This window comes from Clinocottus analis, unplaced genomic scaffold (genome assembly GCF_023055335.1).
Source record: "Clinocottus analis isolate CAN_PGR_092001 unplaced genomic scaffold, fCliAna1.0.p SCAF_3, whole genome shotgun sequence".
NCBI classification, from domain to species: Eukaryota; Metazoa; Chordata; class Actinopteri; order Perciformes; family Cottidae; genus Clinocottus; species Clinocottus analis.
The window spans coordinates 1,294,693-1,315,540 of NW_027176042.1; the positions used below are offsets into that span (position 1 = coordinate 1,294,693).

A 20,848-nucleotide genomic window follows, 5' to 3' on the forward strand; every position below is an offset into this window, starting at 1 on the left:
GTGTCTGGACGTAAAATGAAGCTGCGTCTAGCAGCCGGTTAGCTTAGCATTAAAAAAAGGAAAAGTAAAAAACATCTGCCTACCAGCATCTCTAAGGATCAGATTAACATCTTGTTATATTAGTTATATATTGTTTGTTTAACCCACAAATACACCCATAGCCGGAGTGGGGACACTTTTCAGCCCGGGAATTTGAAAGTGACTTCAAAATCTACTTGTTTGAAATTTGTTACTCTACAAATTTAAGGATCTGCTTTTATAGCTGTTTGAATATTGTACATTTATGAATATCATTATTACATTGTAGCTGATTATGAAGTCACTTTTCTCCCAAACTGTACAGTAAAATCTCAAGGCCACACACACGTGCATAGCAGAGGTCAGCTTGAACAAGAATGCGTTGTAATTTCACTTTACAAGTTTAAGGATCTGTTTTTATTGAAGTTTGAATATTGTGAAATTATGAATATCATTATTACATTGTAGCTGATTTTTATTCAATTTAGTATTTTGCTTGGGAATAGGTTGACAACGCTACAACGATAATAATCAAGGCTACAACGTTAGCCGAATAGTTACGTTGCTAATCATTAGGCCTTTTTCTCCCTTTACTAGTTGCCACTTGTGTTTGTCCTCTTTAAAATAAATCGGTTAGCTTGGCACATTTGGCAGCATCCTCCTCCAATGCCTTTCTTTTTTTCAACCTGTCTTCCTCCGTCCATCCTGCCTGACGCGTACCGTTGCGGTCGGGCCGGCCCAGCTATCCGTACCGTAGCCTTACTAGCCTATCTGAGAAAACTTTTTGGAAAAGACGGGCGGAGGACCGAACCAACTCTATTCGGAAAGGGGGAGAACTTCCTCGCGTGGTATACACCGGTCGTACCACTCGAGGAAGTTCTCCCCTCCAATATAGTATTGGTTGGTTCCATACTGGACCGAACCACCTCTATGGAGGGGTGAACATCTTCTCATGGTACAACCCATGCAGAGGCTGCGGTGTCAGAATGCGATACGTGTGTCGCTCACTTTAAGAGAAGATCGACTAACGTGACGAATGTCAGCAAATACAATTCTCGACCGGCCCAGAAGTGAAGCGGCACACCGGGAACTCTCCCGATCACCCACCCGGGCCTGAATACACCAAAGTGTAAACATTCTGCTTTTGGACATAGCGAGGCCTCTTGTTTCTAGCCGTTATGCTAAGCTAAGCTATTTTAGATTGGATGGATGGATGGATGGATGGATACTTTATTAATCCCCAAGGGGAAATGTGTTGTCATAGTACTAACTATCATTTCTGTGTTCTTTTTCTTTTCTTACACTCCGTTATCTCCCTCAGTCCTCTGGAGACTTCGTTCTGAATGCCATGGCGGCAGACTTTGTTTCCTCTTCTGCCTCAACGACATTGAAGTCTGCAGTTTGTGCTCCTACAGAAGCTGCCTCAGAGGTAAATGCACAACAAGTGGAGCTTTAAGACTCTCTAAAACTCTGCAGTTGCATCAGTATCTGTCTGTGTTTGTGCACTCAGCTTCACGCTGGACCAGGCAGCGCTCTGGATGCTCTGTCAGACACCTTGAAGGACATCGCCCCTGCCCCTCAGCCAGCACCGCCTCCCGCCAAGGACTTGGTCAAGGTAGCCGGCGCTGCTTCAGGAGACCAGCCAGCACGGCAGAGAACATTGTCATTTTGTGCTCGGGGGAAAGAAAAAAAGAGTCTGCCGGTCACTTCAACTGTCCCCATTTGTCTTGTTTTTGCAGGAGAAAAAGGCCGTGGAAGAGAGGCTGATAAAGATGGGGGAGAGAGACGACTCGCTGCCGCCAGAGTACCGACCCACTGAGGAAGACCTGAAGGTAACACATCCTGGAGGTCATTGTTGGATGTTCATACTTACGTCCACTTTGTTCTCGATGGAAAAGTTTTGTACAAACATTTATGTTTCCTAGACGGTCAACGATCCGCTCGGCTGTCTTGTTAATCGAGACGGTTCATTTCTAAGAAGAATATAAGGGTTCTTATATTTTCCCTTTTATAACAGTACAATAATTACAAATAATGCAATGGAAGGTGTAAAAGGAAGTGGACATTGTTCTATACATGCTGAGTGTCTTTATCCTGGGTCACCATACTGTGAGAGGGTGTCGATTTGAACGCACATGACATGCTTGTTCGTTGAAGTCATTTTACTGTGTGTCTGATGTTCATCAATTTCACTTTTAAAGGCAATGGCCGAAGCAAAGGCAAAAGCAGCTGCAGCACCCAAAGAGGTAAACATGCACACACACACACACACACACACACACACTCACACACACACACACACACACACACACTCACACCACCACAGCATGACGGGAGGCAGTCGAGCTCTGTCAGACAGGGTTCTTACGGTCATGGAAAACCTGGAAAAGGAACATTTTGAAGTGGTTATTTCCAGTCCTGGAAAAGTCCTTGGAAAAAAATATGAATGTTTGAAATAATGAATATGCTTTTAGAAGAAAGAGGCTCAAAATATCAGCAGGCATACATACAGGCATCTATAAAAATGTTTATTCTTTAAATCAAACTATTGTCTCTCATTCATTTGTGTCATTTGAGGTTTACTGTATGCTTTGAATCCTCATTGTTAGTTTAAATACTACATTTTATCACTTTTTACTGTTTACACACACATTTCACTACATGTTTTCTCATAGAAATTTGGTTTAAAGTCGTGGAAATCTATTAGTCAAAATGTGTGTGAGCCCTGGTTCAATGCTATTCAGTACGCCGTCCATGCACAACATGCACATCGTTGGATTTTCTTTCCGTAGAAGAAGATGGATGATAAAACCGCCTTGGACCTGCTGTCCAGTGACTTCTCTACCGATCCCGCTGCAGCCGCTGCACCCGCCGCCGCTGTCGCCACACAGCTGGTTCCTCCGGTGCTGGACTCAGAGCCCCTGAAGGTAGCACAGAAACGACACCGCAGCACACTTCAACATGTCAGAGGGATGAAAGCTCAGGTGGAACGTAACACTGGTCACAGTACACCGCCGACCCTTTGACCTTGTGTTTGGTGAACTTTAAACTCACCTGAAAAAAACATGGATGTTATTCCAAAGCTCTCATCTTAGAGATTGAATTAAAAGCAATATAGGGAGTCGTGTGTTTAATTGTTATTATTCCAGGATACAATTATCAATTGAAAGTGCGTATTGGACATTTAAGCTTCAAGATTCCAGATGTTTTTACTGTCATACGCACAGATAACAGTTATTCTATACAATGAAAAGATTATTTTGCTCGGTCCTTCTAACACAGAATTACAATAAACTTAAGGTAAAACAAATAATTAAAAATAAGACACAAAATATAAAAAAATATAAGTGTTGAACAAAAATATGATAATAGTATTGCTATGCTAAATAGGATAATATGATAATAGTATTGCTATGATAAATAAAATATGATAATAGTATTGCTATGATAAATATGACAAAATATGATAATACCATTGCTATGATATAATATAATAGTATTGCTCTAATAAAATATGATAATAGTGCTGCTATAATATGATAATTATTGTTTATAATTAGTATTGCTATGATAAATATGATAATAGTATTGCTCGTTGTATCTTTATACACTATGCATTGCTACAACGTTGCAATTTGTCATAAAGTTCACTTATTCATGTCTTTCTTCAGCTGAATTGTTTCATATTCTCACTTGAATACTTGCATTAGTCCCGTACATGGATGCATATGTTCATCGTTTCTGTATTTCCTGTCCTCTCCTAGCCGATGGCTGGTCCTGTCCTGGATTCCTTGTCTGGCACTTTGCTCCCAGACGCCCCGGGGTTCAAATCTAAGGCCGACAAACCAAAGGTAAACACAAGATCTGTGTGAGCTCTGGTTCAGGATGATCCCTTCAGACGACAATACTAGCTACAGTGAAAGTTAGAGAGTGACAGAAGGGGCGGGCTCTCGCTCACCCGGTAAAGTGTGCACCCCAAGGAGACTCCGGCAAGAGTCCTCGGCAGCAGCCTTGATTCCTTTGCTGCACGTCATCCCCTCTCTCCTTCCCTCGTCATCCTTCAGCTGCTCTAACGACGTCAATGAAAAGAAAATGTAGCTCTTAAAATCTTATGGGGAAAAACAAAATCTGCTGATATGACTATTGGCAGTTCACAAGATGTTCCACAGCTTTTATATGTGGTGGTCAATGGCGCCCTCTACAGGTTGTTTACTATCATGCACTGTATCTGTGGTCACTGCCTCTCGGAGCGACGAGGAGGAGGAGTTGTTGAGCCTAACCGAGGTGTCAACTTTGTTACAGGGCAAGAGCAAGTCAAAGTCAAAGTCTAAAGTAAGCAAACTGCCTGCTGCATGAAGACAAAAATTCAGTTGCATCTGCACGACGGTGGAGAAAATGAATCTTATAATCGCTTGTAATCAAAGCCAAATGAAACGTCTGTGTCGGTGGAGCCTGCACGAAGCTGCATGTCACGCATCCTCTGTTTGAACTCAAATTAATGCCCCCAAATAATGACATCACATCTGGAGATTTATTCCATGCAAAGGCGCTGCCTCTTCTTGTTCTTCTTCTTGTTCTTCTTCTCCTTTTGTATGTTTTTTAACTTGAATCGTGCTTTTCAGAAACACCACGCAGAGGAGCCGTCTGCCAGCGAGCAGCTCCCGGCTCCACCGAGCTCAGACGTTGTGCCCAAATCTACAAAGAAGGGAGGCAGGAGCTAGACCCCTCTGGTGAGGCTCGTTCTCATCTGTTACCCAGCTTTACCTGTTGTTTTAAAAAAAAAAACAAGCTGCCTGACACGATGAACAACCTTTCCACTGACTCGTTGAACGCGTCTCGTGTTGCAGGTCGTCAGCGCGGCCGCGGGGGCTCGTCTGAGAGGGAGACGCTTTCTGGATCATGATTCTATTTTTTTCTAAATCATCAAGAATGTATCGTTGGTAAAAGACAAACTTACATATACACACACACACACACACACACACACACACACACACACACACAGTGCCTTTTCTGCTCGGTTCACATGTGTTTAAGGATGAAACGGTTTTGGTTTCAGTCTTTAGAGAGAATAAAAAAGACTCTAAAAGGAAGGTGTGGAATGAAAGTGAGTGTGAGGGGGGGGGGGGGGGGGGTGACTGTGAAGAAAGAGAGCAGTTTAAGTCAAGTTGCGTTGGAGCCGTGCTAACCGCCGTTAGCGTTGATGCGAGCAGCACGCAGCGGGTTGTACAGCAGCGGGATGTTTGTGCAATTTTGATGTACACAGAAAAGCCAAGTTTTCTATCACAACGTGGTCCGACGCCACTAAGACACTAGTGTACAGCTTAGTTTGCTTATATTTTGGACAATATATAGTTTACATAATGAAATATGTGGAGGATTTCCAGGAGGTGTTCTGCTTAAACGTGTGCCTGAGAGCTTTTGGCAAATTCTCTTCCAGTAAAGACTTATTATGTTCAAAATAAAGGGTCTTTTTTATGTATTGGCCGTGTGGAAAGAAAACAAAATGCTGGTGTGTAGAAGTGCACTTGAAGAGGCGTTGACAAGCTTTTTTGACATTGTTTGGATACTGTACAAAACAGATTTTTGCTCTATAGAAGACAACACTGTATAATTTACAAAGGGCCTTCAACAAGTCAAACAAATCAATATACTGTCCCCCCAAGTTATTCTGTTCATGTCAGAGGTTTCGTGTGGGTGTGAGTCAAAAGATCTGAGACGTATTTTAAATGTGGGAATGCTGATTAAATAAAGATCTGAACATTTGAATGGTGTGGTTGCTCTCTGTAGTGTCTGGTTTCTACCATTCGTGCCCATAATGATGCCCAAAAGCTGACACAAACTGCCTTTTGTTTGTTGGGGGAAAAAAAAGCTTTTTAAATGAATAAACGCTGTTTTTTCAAAAGGTGAACGCAAAGCGTGTAAGTTGTGTGACTGTATTAAACTGAACGGGAACAGAATCTCTTTTTCAAAATGTCTTCATCTCCTTCTGACTTGCTGGTTTTTCTCTCTGCACATTTCATCGCAGCTCGCTTCCTTTTGAATCGGGCTGAAGTTTATAAACTATATTTCTGTGCCGTGACCCCGAACGACTGATGCACATGAGTCTCTTTGATGTGCACAAACTAATCCTTAAAATGAAAAAACACACAAATACAAAGTGGTGTACATTGGGAAACATATATTTATTGTAAGTTCTCAGTGAGACGATTCTAAAATATGGTACATACAATTTATTATGAAGAAAATGATCTATTTATATTTGTTCCTCGATATTTTGAAACCATAGAACAATTGAATAATTACATTTAAGGCATAGTAGGTGTATAGTATATACATCATTGCTGACTGGCAAAATATACATTTTCTGTAGGATTGTTATCTGTTTTTTACTTCACTGAATAGAAAAATTTCAAGTTATACTGCTGCACATTTTATTAGAGCAATATCTTCTTTTTTTAAATTATTTTATTTTTCTGAAGCAAAAGGAAAGTCCAGTTATGTTGAAGAGCAAAACTAAAAGACAGTACAGGATGAAAACATGAAGAATTAGCTTTTATCATAATACAACAGCAAAATGAGTTTTACACTTCAATTTTAAAATAAATGTTCATCAGAAAGAATATTCTAAGGACTTCAGTCGTTTCTATTAGAATCAACATGTATTATAAGTAGATAAATATACATGTCACGTAATTTAATTTAAAGAGTTCAATCTAAATGTTAATGTTGAAGATCTTTAGTATTTGAATCCGTGAAGCACTTTAAAAAAGTGTTTATAGTTTCTGTTGCAATCAGACGTTGTGATGTTGGCAGCAGAATATTCGCCGTGTCATAAAACTGTAAATGTGATGAACGTGATCTGCAACTCATCACTAAAATGATCTGCTGTTTGGAGAAATGAACAGAAATTGCACCATTTAGATTAAACGTGTCTGTTGGTCTTCATTTGCTTCCCAGGAGCCGCCGCCCGCCTGAAAGAGATCAGCAGAGCATTTCATATGAACAATAACAATAATGAATATCTTAAATCAGGGCCGGAGTTATGTGTCACGATGGAAATACAAAGAGAGGTCATTGTGTCTTCTGTAATGTTGTGTTGTTTGACATCGTGTGTGTGTGTGTGTGTGTGTGTTTGGTAATTAAATCAATATTTCTCCATCAATATTCCTGTCTGAGTGGAAAAGGCTTTGAAACACTTTATTAAACTGAAAGAACAATATAATTTAGTTCAAATAGAAGTTGGAGTTATATAAGAACCGTTTTTGAATTTCAGATTAATTTCCTGGAAACAACTTTTTATTTATTAGAAAAAAAATGTTTTCCAAACTTATAAAAAAAAAATATATATATATATATATGGGAAAAAGCTGAATAATATATTGTTATTTTTTCACACTTTTCTTTTGGTGTCTGGGACTAATGACCTCAGTATTCTTAATATTCTGCCGATGGTTAAAATATTATATGATGAATAAATAACTCACTTTTTTTTGTAATGGTGTGGGCATCTCCGTGTTCTCATGTCTACAACAAATCCAAAATGGTGTTAGAAATCATGACACTCACATTACAGCAAAAAGCAACATTTTAAATGAATAAAATCTGGAGGAAAACAAACTGACTGGAATTTAAAAACATGTAAAGTATTAACAGCTTTCTGATCTTCATGTCTAAATGGACTCACGGTTGCAGTACAGCGTGCTGATGACGAGGGAGAGAAGAAGAAGGCCACAGCCGCCGGCCAGTGGGCCCAGTATGAGCGGAGAGCAAAACACCTGCGGACTGGTTTCTCCTGCAGAGTACGTGTTCATTTACCAAGTGCTCCTCCTCACAGCAGCACACGCGTGAAGACGACGTGATTGAGAGCGTTTACCTTGCTCGTTCTTCTCCTTCCCGGTGCAAACGCACGGCGCGGCCGTCGTGCACGTGCTCGGCGCGGTGACGGCGGGCTGTGGCGCGTCCACCGCGACTTCAACTTCAACCGGTTCTGATGAGCGTGAAGAAGTGTGATGGTGAAGTGATACTAAAAAACATCCTTTGAAAAAAACACTGGATCAAATACACTACTGTTTAAAAGTTTGGGGTCACTTAGAAACGTATTATTTTTCAAAGAAAAGCACTGATTTGAAATGAAGATAACATTAAATGAATCATAAATAGACTCTCTACATTGTTAATGTGGTAAAAGAATATTCTAGGTGGAAACGTCTGGTTTTTAATGAAATATCTACAGAGGTGTGTCGAGGCCCATTTCCAGCAGCTATCAGTGTTCTGATGGTACATTGTGTTTGATCATCGCCTTAGAAGACTAATGGAGTAGAAAACCCTTGAAAACCTGTAAGAAAATATTTGATTTTTTAAAAAAAAACAACCTGATGTAGTGATGTCACACAGCTGGAAACAGCTCTGCTGGTGAGAGAAGCTATAAAACTGTTCTTCCTTTGAGCTGGTTGATTAAACTCTCAAAATAACCAGAAAAAGAGAAACGTTCATGTAAAACTCTCCAGTCTGTTCTTGTTCTTTAGAAATAAAGAATATTTCACGCCACAGCTTGCAAAGGAACTGAAAATGTGTCTGCGCGACCCCAAACTTTTGAACGGTCGTGTACATGAAACAAAACTCACCTCCGACCAGCCGAGTTACTTCACCGAATTCCAGCTTAACGCCTCCGCTGAGAGACGCGCAGGTGTACACGCCGCTGTCCCGAGCCTTGTTGAATGACTTAAGATGCAGCGTGAAGATGCCAGGTGTCATTGAATTCGTGAAAAAGGACGGGAAGGAGGGTCCGGCTACCTTTAGCATGCCTTGGTTGCTGAAAGACGCAATGAATTCCACGCCGGTACTAAGGACCCGAAACCAGACGACCAAGCTGGCCTTCGGCAACAGCGTGCAGGTCACGGAGGCCTGGTGCTCTTCCTTCACCTTCATCGTCTTCTCTTCACCAGCTCCTGAAGTCACTGAAAGGCGAGCAAGTGTTTCTGTGTTTTCAGGGACCCAAAAAGCAGAAGGACTCGGAATAGATTTTTAAAATCCACTTTAAACTTACCTTGGCAAAACACCAGAATCACCAGGATCCACTTTCGGTTCGTCTTCATCGTCGCAGACGTCCAACAGCTGCCAAACACGCCTCTGTGGGGTTTGTTTGGCGCCTGCTGGGGGAGATAATTCAGTGAGATATCGACCTCCCCGCCCCAGATGCTGCCTTCCTCTCCGCTGCAGCCGAATGAGATCATTGCAGCGCTGCAGATCTGCTGCAAGCACAGCGGTGGTCTGCCAGATGTTTGAAGTGGAGCCCACCGGTGTGCACGTCTCAGGCAGCGAGCAGCACAACTTCACTACACAATCACTTCCTCATGACTTTTTTTTCTTCTAATATACTCTACTGTCACTTTGAAGCCTTTTCACAGACATTCAATCTAACCTTTTTATGAATACTTTTGATATTATTGTTTTCAAAATACTATTCCATGACTATATGATCTTTTTATGACTTTTTAAAATGTACGGTGCTGTGGCATTTTATTTCTCCAACATGACTTTTTTTTTGACATGATATACTCAGACTATAAGAAGTGAACGTATTCATCAAGAAGTCATCCATTCATTTTATGAATTTTGAAGCCTCATGTTTTGCGATTTGGCCGTCACCATTTTGGAATATGTCCATCGCCATCTTTGATTTTTTTTGCATATTTGGAAAGTGGAGTAGAGATGTCGAGAGAGCATAACAATATACGGCAGTATTCTGCCAATCACAGTAAGCGTACTCTGCTTTATGATCTATTTTACTCTAAATGGTCATGAATAAACAACACGCTTTATTGAAGAAGACTTGAAACTAGAGATTGAGACCGTAAACTAATATTTACAATGTTCACTGAGGGAATAAATAAAAAGAGAAGTAGTCATTTTCTCATAGACTTCTATACAACCAGAGGAGTCGCCCCCTGGTGGTCAGGAGAGAGAATGCAGCTTCAACAAATGAAGCATAGACTTCTATACAACCAGAGGAGTCGCCCCCTGGTGGTCAGAAGAGAGAATGCAGCTTTAACACATGAAGCATGGACTTCTATACAACCAGAGGAGTCACCTCCTGGTGGTCAGGAGAGAGAATGCAGCTTTAACACATGAAGCATAGACTTCTATACAACCAGAGGAGTCACCCCCTGGTGGTCAGAAGAGAGAATGCAGCTTTAACACATGAAGTATAGGCTTCTATACAACCAGATGAGTCGCCCCCTGGTGGTCAGGAGAGAGAATGCAGCTTCAACAAATGAAGCATAGACTTCTATACAACCAGAGGAGTCGCCCCCTGGTGGTCAGAAGAGAGAATGCAGCTTTAACACATGAAGCATGGACTTCTATACAACCAGAGGAGTCACCTCCTGGTGGTCAGGAGAGAGAATGCAGCTTTAACACATGAAGCATAGACTTCTATACAACCAGAGGAGTCACCCCCTGGTGGTCAGAAGAGAGAATGCAGCTTTAACACATGAAGTATAGGCTTCTATACAACCAGATGAGTCGCCCCCTGGTGGTCAGGAGAGAGAATGCAGCTTCAACAAATGAAGCATAGACTTCTATACAACCAGAGGAGTCGCCCCCTGGTGGTCAGGAGAGAGAATGCAGCTTCAACAAATGAAGAATAGACTTCTATACAACCAGAGCAGTCGCCCCCTGGTGGTCAGGAGAGAGAATGCAGCTTCAACACATGAAGCATAGACTTCTATACAACCAGATGAGTCGCCCACTGGTGGTCAGGAGAGAGAATGCAGCTTTAACAAATGAAGCATAGACTTCTATACAACCAGAGGAGTCACCCCCTGGTGGTCAGGAGAGAGAATGCAGCTTTAACACATGAAGCATAGACTTCTATACAATCAGAGGAGTCGCCCCCTGGTGGTCAGGAGAGAGAATGCAGCTTTAACACATGAAGCATAGACTTCTATACAACCAGAGGAGTCGCCCCCTGGTGGTCAGGAGAGAGAATGCAGCTTTAACACATGAAGCATAGACTTCTATACAACCAGAGGAGTCACCCCCTGGTGGTCAGGAGAGAGAATGCAGCTTTAACACATGAAGCATAGACTTCTATACAACCAGAGGAGTCGCCCCCTGGTGGTCAGGAGAGAGAATGCAGCTTTAACACATGAAGCATAGACTTCTATACAACCAGAGCAGTCGCCCCCTGGTGGTCAGGAGAGAGAATGCAGCTTTAACACATGAAGCATAGACTTCTATACAACCAGATGAGTCACCCCCTGGTGGTCAGGAGAGAGAATGCAGCTTTAACACATGAAGCATAGACTTCTATACAACCAGAGGAGTCGCCCCCTGGTGGTCAGGAGAGAGAATGCAGCTTTAACACATGAAGCATAGACTTCTATACAACCAGAGGAGTCGCCCACTGGTGGTCAGGAGAGAGAATGCAGCTTTAACACATGAAGCATAGACTTCTATACAACCAGAGGAGTCACCCCCTGGTGGTCAGGAGAGAGAATGCAGCTTTAACACATGAAGCATAGACTTCTATACAACCAGAGGAGTCACCCCCTGGTGGTCAGGAGAGAGAATGCAGCTTTAACACATGAAGCATAGACTTCTATACAACCAGAGCAGTCGCCCCCTGGTGGTCAGGAGAGAGAATGCAGCTTTAACACATGAAGCATAGACTTCTATACAACCAGAGGAGTCACCCCCTGGTGGTCAGGAGAGAGAATGCAGCTTTAACACATGAAGCATAGACTTCTATATAACCAGAGCGGTCGCCCCCTGGTGGTCAGGAGAGAGAATGCAGCTTTAACACATGAAGCATAGACTTCTATATAACCAGAGCAGTCGCCCCCCGGTGGTCAGGAGGACCCCCAGCTTGTAAAAGAGCCTTTTCCACTAACACCAAACGACATAGCTTAACAATCATGTCATCTGTCGCTTCATGGGAACGCTTGTTCTTACCAGGAAGTGAAGCTTCAGAGGAACTGAGAGTGCTGCAGCAGCGATGGCGCAACCCAAGGCCCATCCTATTTCCTGTTCAGTGATGGAAAGTGAATGCACCGATACAGTAATGGGCAACAAGTGCTGACATTTTGGTTCTGTTGTGTTCCATGGGTGGGCGGAGAGCGACAGAGGGAAACAAACAGAGAGGGGGAGGTGTGCAGCGCTTATCCTCATCCCATTATTTCCTCAGATTGCAGCTGCAGATTGTTGATCAAAACATTTTTAGAGTCCGTTTTTGTTTGTCATAAATGACTTTGACGTGAAACGAAACCGTTAATGGAAACCAGGTTGAGGTCTTTTTTGCTTTTGTTTTCCGTCAGCAGGGGATTCTGTTGATGCTCAGTGTCGGAGGGGAGACCCAGTCACAACGCTCCCCCCGGCCCACTTCACCTTTCCACACCTCTGCTTCAGGTCTGAGTCACTCACACCTGCATGGGCTTCCCTATCTTAGTCATACGGGGGTCCAACCCGAAACCTCCATCTATGTGTGTGTGTGTGTGTGTGTGTGTGGTGGGTGTCCAGGGGAAGCCAGTGCCCTGTATCGGAGCATCGTGCATGCTTGACATTCAAATACAGTGAGAAGCGACGCCTTTACAATCTGAAAATATAGCAGCGCCATTAAAACCAGTGAATCAACGTCAGTGAGCCGGTTCACCAGGTGTCACTTTGGCTCGCCTCTCCGAGCATTATGGGATATGAAGTTGTGAAAAGGAAACCGAGAGGGAGTAAGTAGGAATGTTTTGGAAATGGAGAAACTGAATGCCTGTAAATAGATGCGTATCCACCATTTCCTCTGTTATTAAGACTTCCTGTCAGGACAGTGTGTGTGTGTGTGTGTGTGTGTGTGTGTGTGTGTGTGTGTGTGTGTGTGAAAGTGGGGGGGGGGGTTGACGTGCATTTTAATTTAAATTGACATTCTTGATTGTTGGATAAGTTAATCTATGATATATCACAGTAAATATATTCTGTATTTGATACTGTAAAGCATGAGCGATATGACATATTACACAATATGTTGTCTGCAGGATTTCACCACACATGATCTTGTGTCTATTTGTATAATTCATTTTTTGACTTTATTTGCAAATGTGTATTCTTATTGCACCATTTAAATGTAATGTGGTTTACCAAAGGGATATACAGCACGTTGTATATTAAGCTCTTTAGTACATAAATCATTTATAACCATAAAGTACATATATTATGTCTTGTAGAAAAGCAGTAGAGGTATTTTTTAAATCCTGCATCGTCCATGTAGCATATCAATAATACGCCTTAATGTGAATTTATCAAGTGAAATGGTGTAAATAAATTCACTATTTTAATATATAACAGAAAGATGTGTGTTGTGTCTCGTCCTCTGAGATGAACCGGTTCAGTTGACATGGATACAGAAGTAAGATACCTTTGGAAGATTTGTTGTGCTTTTATGTACATGTTATTAGTGCAGGTTGTATCTAATACATTTCATACTTCTATGAGTCAATATAATCATTCATTAATCCCATTTATTAATGGGAAATTGTTGCATTAAAATACAAGGACAGAATGAAATACTGATAAATAGAGAAAGTAAAAAGTAAAGAGCAAATAAACTAAGTAAGTAAAAATATAAAAATGTATATGTGTAATCATTTAATTTGACTAAAATGACTTTACTTACCGAAGTACTATCAGTAAAATAGATTACACATGTCAGAGTTTGGTATTTATTTACCAGAAGAGTGTGCAGGAGACAAAACACACAAATGGGTTACAAAATATATTGTGTCTTTACATGTGCACATTTTTGTTATCGTGTCTTGTTTTTTAAATATACACGCCTGCATTTGTTCAGAAGCAGGAATTGATCCTCTGTATCGGACGTTTTACAAATCTATCGCTGCCGTCGGTATTTAATATTGTTTCCTGTATCTGGTTATTCAATGGTTGACTTGATACAGTGCATATTAATAAAAACATTTCATTAAATGCAGCAAGAGGCTATTTTTCATTTGTAGTCCCGAGAGGAAGATGCTAAAAAACAAACCTAAAAAAACAGAAATAAGATTAAATATACAAGGTTATAAAATGTTGAGGTTGTACAATGCGTTCACAAATAATGAATGGGGAAGAATATTAAAATACGTAGTATCACAGAGGCTCACAAATTTAACACACACAAAGCAAATAAAATGAGAGATAACCAAATATAATGGACTGAAGACAAGATAGAGACAAGTTAGACACTGAAAAACATCCATGTCAGAACATAAAAGCATGCGGCGGATGTGAAATATATAAATCAGTCCCCTCTTGTGAGCCGGTATCCAGCAGTGTGTGTGCTAACAAATAGTTTGAGCGGAGGAGAGGTCAAGTCATGTGTAATCGTGTACATGCACATATTTAAACATGATCTCCTGACTAAATAAGTTAGATTTTTTGTAGTAAATGGCAACGATGAGAGCGAACAGATTTCTTATCGAGGACTTTGAGTGTTTGTCTATACGATGACTCTCGTGGTTGCAGCGTAGCGCCGCTAGCCTGTGGCCAGGTTGTGGAACAGTAAGTGATGCAGGAAACAACCATTGAAAGTCATCGTAATAAACCAAAAGAAAGCAAGTCTTAGCTGCATCTGTTGACATGTAGTTTATAAAAGATCTAGATTAAATCTGACCTGACTGCAGACCTTTTTCACCTGAGATTAAAATGATAATTTGGAATCACAAAAGTACTCCTAGATACGTGTATTCAGTACTACCTGTAGCCTCTCCTCAGATACAAGAACATCACCAAGTACACTACAGTGTCATCTGCATACATTTGGATATTGGTATCGGGACATGCTGATGGCAGATCTCTGATATATAAAGAAAATATGAATGGGCCCAGGACAGATCCTTGAGGGACGCCTGTGGACAAATGGAGGGCAGTAGATTGTTCTGTATTTGGGCATACTGTGATCTATTTAGCCAATACGATTCAATGAGTTCAAGTGCACCTGAGGACAGATTGTAGCTGGGCAACTTGGACCAAAAAACACAATAAATATCGGTGTCAAATGCCTTCTTGAGATCAGAAAATACAATTTCACCACCCCGTTGTGAGGGATTGATTCCACATTGTCATCATTGTTATATAAATATATTAATATTGAGGCTGTCTTCATGGTGCTGGTGAACTGCATTGTGTTTCAATCATGGTGTCCACCCAATGGGTGCAGCTGGAAACTGAACGTGATCGACTTGACTTGTCGTCGTACACAATGCAGGCAGCATCCAAAATGAAAAATCATGTATTCGGTATTTAAATGCAATGGTAATATAAGTGTATGATATTGTATTATATCCAATTAAACACACTGCTACAATAAGTGTCTTGTAGTTGTTTTTTCTTCTGTACTCATTTCCAAAGTGTAACTCTGCGTCTCAGAGCGTCTCAGAGCGCCTCAGAGCTCGTGGTCGGGTTTGTGGTCTTTTTGTGGTCTTTTTGTTTCAGAGACGAGATGAAGAGCTCAAAGCCGAGCGAAGCGATAGCATCTCTGTCTCCTCTCTCTCTCTCTCCAGCTCACAGGAAAAGGTTGCTCTTAGAACAGAGCAACCACCAACTCAGTCATGTCCTCACGCCCCTCCATCGCACAGGTGTGTGTTGCTCGTGTGCGTGAAAGGGGGGCGACAGCAAGAGATGCAACACAACACAAGTTCGTAGCCTTGGAATTTAATACGATCACAATCGAGCTCGTCGACGCACGCTGGAGGCCGTTCCGGCAGAAAGTGAATGTGATGCAAGTTTACGCATCAAAGGAAAAGGAAGAAACCCGACCCTGTCACTCACCTACTCAACTTCCGGCAAACAGAATATTGACAATGGATGTTTAACACCCACTCGCTCTCTTCTTTTCCATTCACGTGCACCAGGGTTGTGTAAACGACACGCCGTGACAGACGTTGAGAAACATGGAAGTTCTGAGTTAAGTGCACGAGTCAGAACCGTCACTGGAGACTCACACGACCTCCGCATCGCGACGGGATCGATCCTGCTAAAGTGCCCTTGAGCAAGGGGTCAGTGAGTTGGTAACTCTGCTTTATGGCACTTATCTCTATGCATTTGGCGACTGTAACATTTTTTTAATAGATATGTTTAATAACAGAGAAAACAAAGAGGTTTATGACCTAGAAACAATCAAACAGAAATATATTGAATAATTAACCGGACGAGAAACCGAAGACAGTCAAAAGCAAACGAGCAAATACTTGATTCAAGCTGTTTAGTGGTCTTTGTGTCTTTTGTACAGCAATGTTTTGTCCTGAAATAACATCAATTTAAAAAGCAATGCGACAGATCACAAGTCACTTGGATAAATGATGATGTCATCTGCATATTGACAAAGAACAAAATATTTAATACATTTAAAGCTATAGCACAGAGTTTAGAATTAAACATGGTGGAGCTCCTGGAGCTGTGTTGTACATTATTTAATGAAAAACAATCAATATATTACAATATGTTACACATGGTTATTGATCAGACTGTTTCTGATCAGACTGTTTCTGATCAGACTCTACTGATGAGGCCATGCTGTTAGCAGACGGGGTCTTCAGGGCTCTTCTGCTTCGTGCTCCACAGGATGCTACGTCAACCTGAAAACATTGTGTGAGGCGATAAGTATCACACATACAGTAATATATTTAATATATAGATGAATAAAGGTGCATACCTTCAGTCAGAGATGAGCTGTAGATGCAGAGCTATTGGCTCATCCACCTCCTCCTTCATGGTAAAACAAAACAAAAGAAAGAAATTAAACTACGACGGAATGTAAAAGAATCCAGAAATGATCATTTTTCGATTACGCATTAAAACAACAGATATTCTCTGCTTACTTTACGAAGGTGTGTCGACATTTTTTGGGTAGCCCTAAAAGCAAGAATGTGTACAAACACATGAACACACTTCAGAGTTGGAACAAAATATCTCAAACTTTGTGATCATAATGTGCCGACGAGCTGGAGGACGATACTCACGGCTGAAGTAGTACAGCGAGCCGACGAGGGCCACAGCCAGGGCCGCAACCAGGCCCACCAGGGTCCACAGGACCTGGGAGCCGCAGCCCTCTGCGGAGCACATGGTTTAGTTTAAACCTTTAGGAAACCGTGGGCGAAAATCCTCCTGCTCTCATTTTAAGTCCCAGCATGCCCCATTTTGGCATAAAATACATCATTTTGTCATTTTTGCACCGAACGACACAGTTTCTTGACTGAAACTCCTTCCTAACAGGACAAGTCTTTGTTTTATTGTGATTTTTGTTGCAGTTTCTGATTCTTTAGGTCGTAATCTTTCCAAAAAGGTGTCTTATTGACGCTCCAGGAGGCTTTTTTGGGGAATCTGGCTCATATCATGCTGGATGTTCATAGTTATGATCAAAATATCTTTTAAAAGTGATTATTTTTTGCAGACATTTTTTTCCCAAGACTCTGCTGAACAAATACATACAATAAACACAAGTATTGGAATTAATTTGGGGTTCCTACAACGACTCTAGAGACAAAATTGGTTCCACAGTTTTCAAACAGGTTAAATGTCTTGTAGCTTGTTGCTTTGCCAGGTGGAATACAACCAATCATCAGATGGTTTTCACTGATCTGGTTGTCTGCGTGAAAAACAACCTCCTCTATTGTATTTACAGCATCGCAAAGTGCAGGAGGTTTACACCGTTACAGAAGTGCACGTACATCCCAGGACACACATCATCAGCACCAGACGATTCACGCACCACCACAATTCATTTGCATGCAAAAGCTCTGCATCCTTTAAGTTAGAACTCATACCCTGTGGAGGATTCTCCGATGGGCAGCGGCACACTGGCTTGACCGGCGGTTTGGGTTTTGTCTCCGGCGGCGATGTAGGCGAGCTCTCTGTCAGGTGAAGAGACCAAATAAACGTAAAGACGAGCGACGACTGAACTGCAGTGAAGCAAAAATGTAAAGAATCTGTCCCGGATTAAAAGAAAAGACAGGCATTACCGATATGTCCCTATTTGCTCATCTTTGTTCGTCATAAAAATGTCTGTGCGGGACCTGACGGTACAGTCCTACGTCCCTTTGACTCTGTCATCTCTTTAATACATGTCAAACTACCTAAAAGTGCTAAACCATGATCCAAAGTAGCATTAAAATTATGCTATATTGATATTTCTCCCTCAACAAAAGCAGCAGCGGTCACTGTGCTGAGAGCTGATGAGGTCGTTTGGAGCATAAGTCTATGTGGTTGTATAGAAGACCGCTGCGCCCAGCTAAGCAAGACAAACTACAGAAAGATCCAAGATGTTGGTCAAAACTAATAAAAGGAAAAGGATAAACACATGTTAAACTTCTTTTTTTAAAGGATAGTAGACAGCAGATAGTCCCTCACGAGGAACATGGTACTTTTGCAGCATATTGTTACTTGAAGTCACAATTTATCACACAATAAATGTGAAGACATCATATGTTAGATGACATAAAGCTGCAGGTTTTGGTACAGATCCCCATCCATCCCCTTGAATCCTTTCCTCCTCCATCTGCCTCCTGCATTCAGACACATATTCGACTTTACTTTCTATCTCCTGTCAATGCAGCGCTCGAGATTTCAGCACACGAACCTCCCGGCCGAAGAAGAATCCCGGACCTCCACATCTCCGTGTTTTTCCTGCCCTTGAGCACACAGGAGTAACTCCCCGCGTCCTCCTCCGTCACGTTGATGATGCGCAGCGTGAAGGACGCGCTGCTCTTCTTGCACAGCTTGAAGCGCGTCTTGTCCACACCTTCGCCGTAGAAAGCGCGCTCGGCGTTGTTGCATTTGCCGAGGTACTTCAGCTCGCCGCGGTCGTGATTGCTGCGGAACCAGTACACAGATTCGCAGGAGATGTTCACGCAGTCGCACTCAATGGCCTCCGTGCTGAGGAGCTCGGGATAGAGAACCTTTACGGGTTCTTGCTGCAGGATCTGGCTCGAACCTAGGAGAAGAAATACAAAGGGGGGGTTGAGACGCACACGGCCGTCGGACATGGGACAACTCTACAAGGTCAAGGTCAAACACACAAACTCCCAATAATTGTGTGTCTTCACGAAAAGGGTCTTTATGTCTCAAGCCAACTTGTCCTATTAAGGAAGCCTCGAGTAACCGTGCATGAGCAGTCTTTCCAATTTAACAAAATAAAGATGAATTGTAATAAATACACACTAAATACACACATGCAGAGGCCAAACATACTTGGCAATATGGTACAGAAACACGACAACTATCACCAAAAGTGTCGCAAGAATGGAAAGGTAGCGCAAATATGAAGAAACCTGTTCCACATCTTTCAAATGCCAGCAATGTTGGCATTTATGCAATGTTTAAGGGATGCCTTCGCTGGAAGAGATAGTTCCTTTTTTGTGCGTAAGGTGTGTAGGCATGTACCTGTTGCAATCACAAGTTATGAAATACTAAAACATGAGCAGAAGTTCAGAGGCTTCCAGTGAGCAAAAGGTTAAGGATGCTCATCTCGCCCAAACGTATGAATATTTAAGATTACAGAGAATTGATTGAATCTTTATCCAATGAGTTGCGCTATCAATTTCAATGAGCTATAATATACAAATACATGTATATAAAAATTCACATTAAAGATCTACCGCAGAGCACAAATAGGTTGTGTGTTGTCGTCACTCATAACTGATCATCGTTGTCATTTGAATCCAGATTGTGCACATTACATTGTGCACTTTATTTACTGTTTGTGCAACACTGTCATCACTTTCTTGTGCAATACTTTTACTATATTCTGTGCCTTATTTTTTATTTTTTTACCTTTACTGTCATTTGGTTTGTAGGACGAGAGCGAAATAATCTTCTCATTGTACGAGTAACTTTGTTACACGTGCACATGACATTAAAATATCTTGAATCTTGAATTACGTCAATGTAAATGAATCAATAAATAAGAGTATTTATGACTTACACCTGCACAGTTGTACAATTCAGAGATATTCAATTAAATGAACTCCTGACAAATGAACCAAAGGCTTCATTGCACGTGTGTGAACTTTCCATCTGTTGGACGGTTAAAAACTAGTTTCACATCGGAGCACACGCGACGGTTCGGACTGTTTTCGACAAATTCCAACGTGATTTAAGTTGAGCTTCACACAGCAGCAGGTTCCTGGCCCCTGACGGCGCCGCGTCGTGGTCTTCTTACCTGACGTCCACAGCGAGAGCGTCAGCAGCGTCCACGCCAGCAGCATCATCATCCTGACCGAGCGGCGCCGCGGATACGCGTCTGAGGTACAAGCGGGAGGCGGCGGACGGATGCTGCTGATACTTCCTATCCTGAGACGCATCTGTCAGAGATGATGGGAGGAACTGAGCCGACGGGGCCCTGAGTCGTCAAGGAAACACCCCATGTGACACACACACAAACACACACAGGGCCTATCAGAGTGGGCCATACACACACACACACACACAGCTGCAAAACATGTGAAAACAGTACCGTAAAGACTTCAGTTAAAAGGTGCACACCCAACAAATACTCGTGTTTTCATTACTATTGGCATACGTGACATGGGAGCAGGTGACATGACAAACAGCTGACATGACCCCACGTATATGAAGGTTGTGTGTTCACAGAGCAGCAGTTTGCAGAGCTGTGGTCTCGGCCCAGGTGTGTGACCTCGCTTCATGCCTCCTGCAGAGGGGACGGCAGCGTACAGCTGCTGGAAGCAGAGGATCCGTGATACAAAAGATGAACCACATTATCAAATGTTCTTTATACAGCTTTGTTTCTGTTCTTTCTTATAACTCACTTCTCTAACGTTGGAGGAAGTAC

General features: G+C 42.0%; 3 protein-coding genes across 21 annotated transcripts in view; 1 reads left to right on the forward strand and 2 right to left on the reverse strand.

The window, feature by feature from the left end:
• cast (calpastatin) overlaps positions 1-5,787 on the forward strand; it is a 35,996-nt gene extending 30,209 nt beyond the window's left edge. For 18 of the 19 annotated variants that reach the window (XM_068594025.1, XM_068594028.1, XM_068594020.1 and 15 more), the window contains 9 exons: positions 1,340-1,447; positions 1,529-1,633; positions 1,758-1,850; positions 2,220-2,264; positions 2,811-2,945; positions 3,783-3,869; positions 4,321-4,350; positions 4,641-4,748; positions 4,866-5,787. In XM_068594025.1, the coding sequence (XP_068450126.1) occupies positions 1,340-1,447; positions 1,529-1,633; positions 1,758-1,850; positions 2,220-2,264; positions 2,811-2,945; positions 3,783-3,869; positions 4,321-4,350; positions 4,641-4,739 (702 nt within the window). In that variant the 3' untranslated portion in view covers positions 4,740-4,748; positions 4,866-5,787. The remainder of the gene's footprint in view (positions 1-1,339; positions 1,448-1,528; positions 1,634-1,757; positions 1,851-2,219; positions 2,265-2,810; positions 2,946-3,782; positions 3,870-4,320; positions 4,351-4,640; positions 4,749-4,865) is intronic. The other variant, XM_068594011.1, reaches the window with a different exon arrangement.
• A 583-nt stretch (positions 5,788-6,370) lies between these two features.
• On the reverse strand, positions 6,371-9,221 carry cd8a (CD8a molecule). The gene is made up of 6 exons (XM_068594580.1): positions 9,068-9,221; positions 8,646-8,978; positions 7,895-8,008; positions 7,706-7,813; positions 7,506-7,545; positions 6,371-6,992 (listed from the first exon to the last, which is right to left on the reverse strand). Exons 1-6 carry the CDS (start codon positions 9,114-9,116, stop codon positions 6,944-6,946), a joined length of 693 nt encoding a protein of 230 aa, XP_068450681.1. The 5' UTR covers positions 9,117-9,221; the 3' UTR covers positions 6,371-6,943.
• A 7,655-nt stretch (positions 9,222-16,876) lies between these two features.
• On the reverse strand, positions 16,877-20,270 carry cd8b (cd8 beta). Its single transcript, XM_068594835.1, has 5 exons — positions 20,219-20,270; positions 18,638-18,991; positions 17,826-17,912; positions 17,022-17,111; positions 16,877-16,914 (listed from the first exon to the last, which is right to left on the reverse strand). Exons 1-5 carry the CDS (start codon positions 20,268-20,270, stop codon positions 16,877-16,879), a joined length of 621 nt encoding a protein of 206 aa, XP_068450936.1.
• Between the last annotated feature and the right edge of the window lie 578 nt (positions 20,271-20,848).

Excerpts from the sequence above, each read along its gene's own strand:
- cd8a (XM_068594580.1), bottom strand. The coding sequence starts at position 9,116 with ATGAAGACGAACCGAAAGTGGATCCTGGTGATTCTGGTGTTTTGCCAA. Across the intron at positions 7,814-7,894 it reads GAAGGAGAAGAACGAGCAAG|GAGAAACCAGTCCGCAGGTG; the intron begins GTAAACGCTCTC and ends CGTACTCTGCAG. Across the intron at positions 6,993-7,505 it reads CCACACCATTACAAAAAAAA|GCGGGCGGCGGCTCCTGGGA; the intron begins GTGAGTTATTTA and ends GATCTCTTTCAG.
- cd8b (XM_068594835.1), bottom strand. The coding sequence starts at position 20,270 with ATGATGATGCTGCTGGCGTGGACGCTGCTGACGCTCTCGCTGTGGACG. Across the intron at positions 18,992-20,218 it reads GCTCTCGCTGTGGACGTCAG|GTTCGAGCCAGATCCTGCAG; the intron begins GTAAGAAGACCA and ends TTCTTCTCCTAG. Across the intron at positions 16,915-17,021 it reads CTCGCTGTACTACTTCAGCC|GGCTACCCAAAAAATGTCGA; the intron begins GTGAGTATCGTC and ends TCTTGCTTTTAG.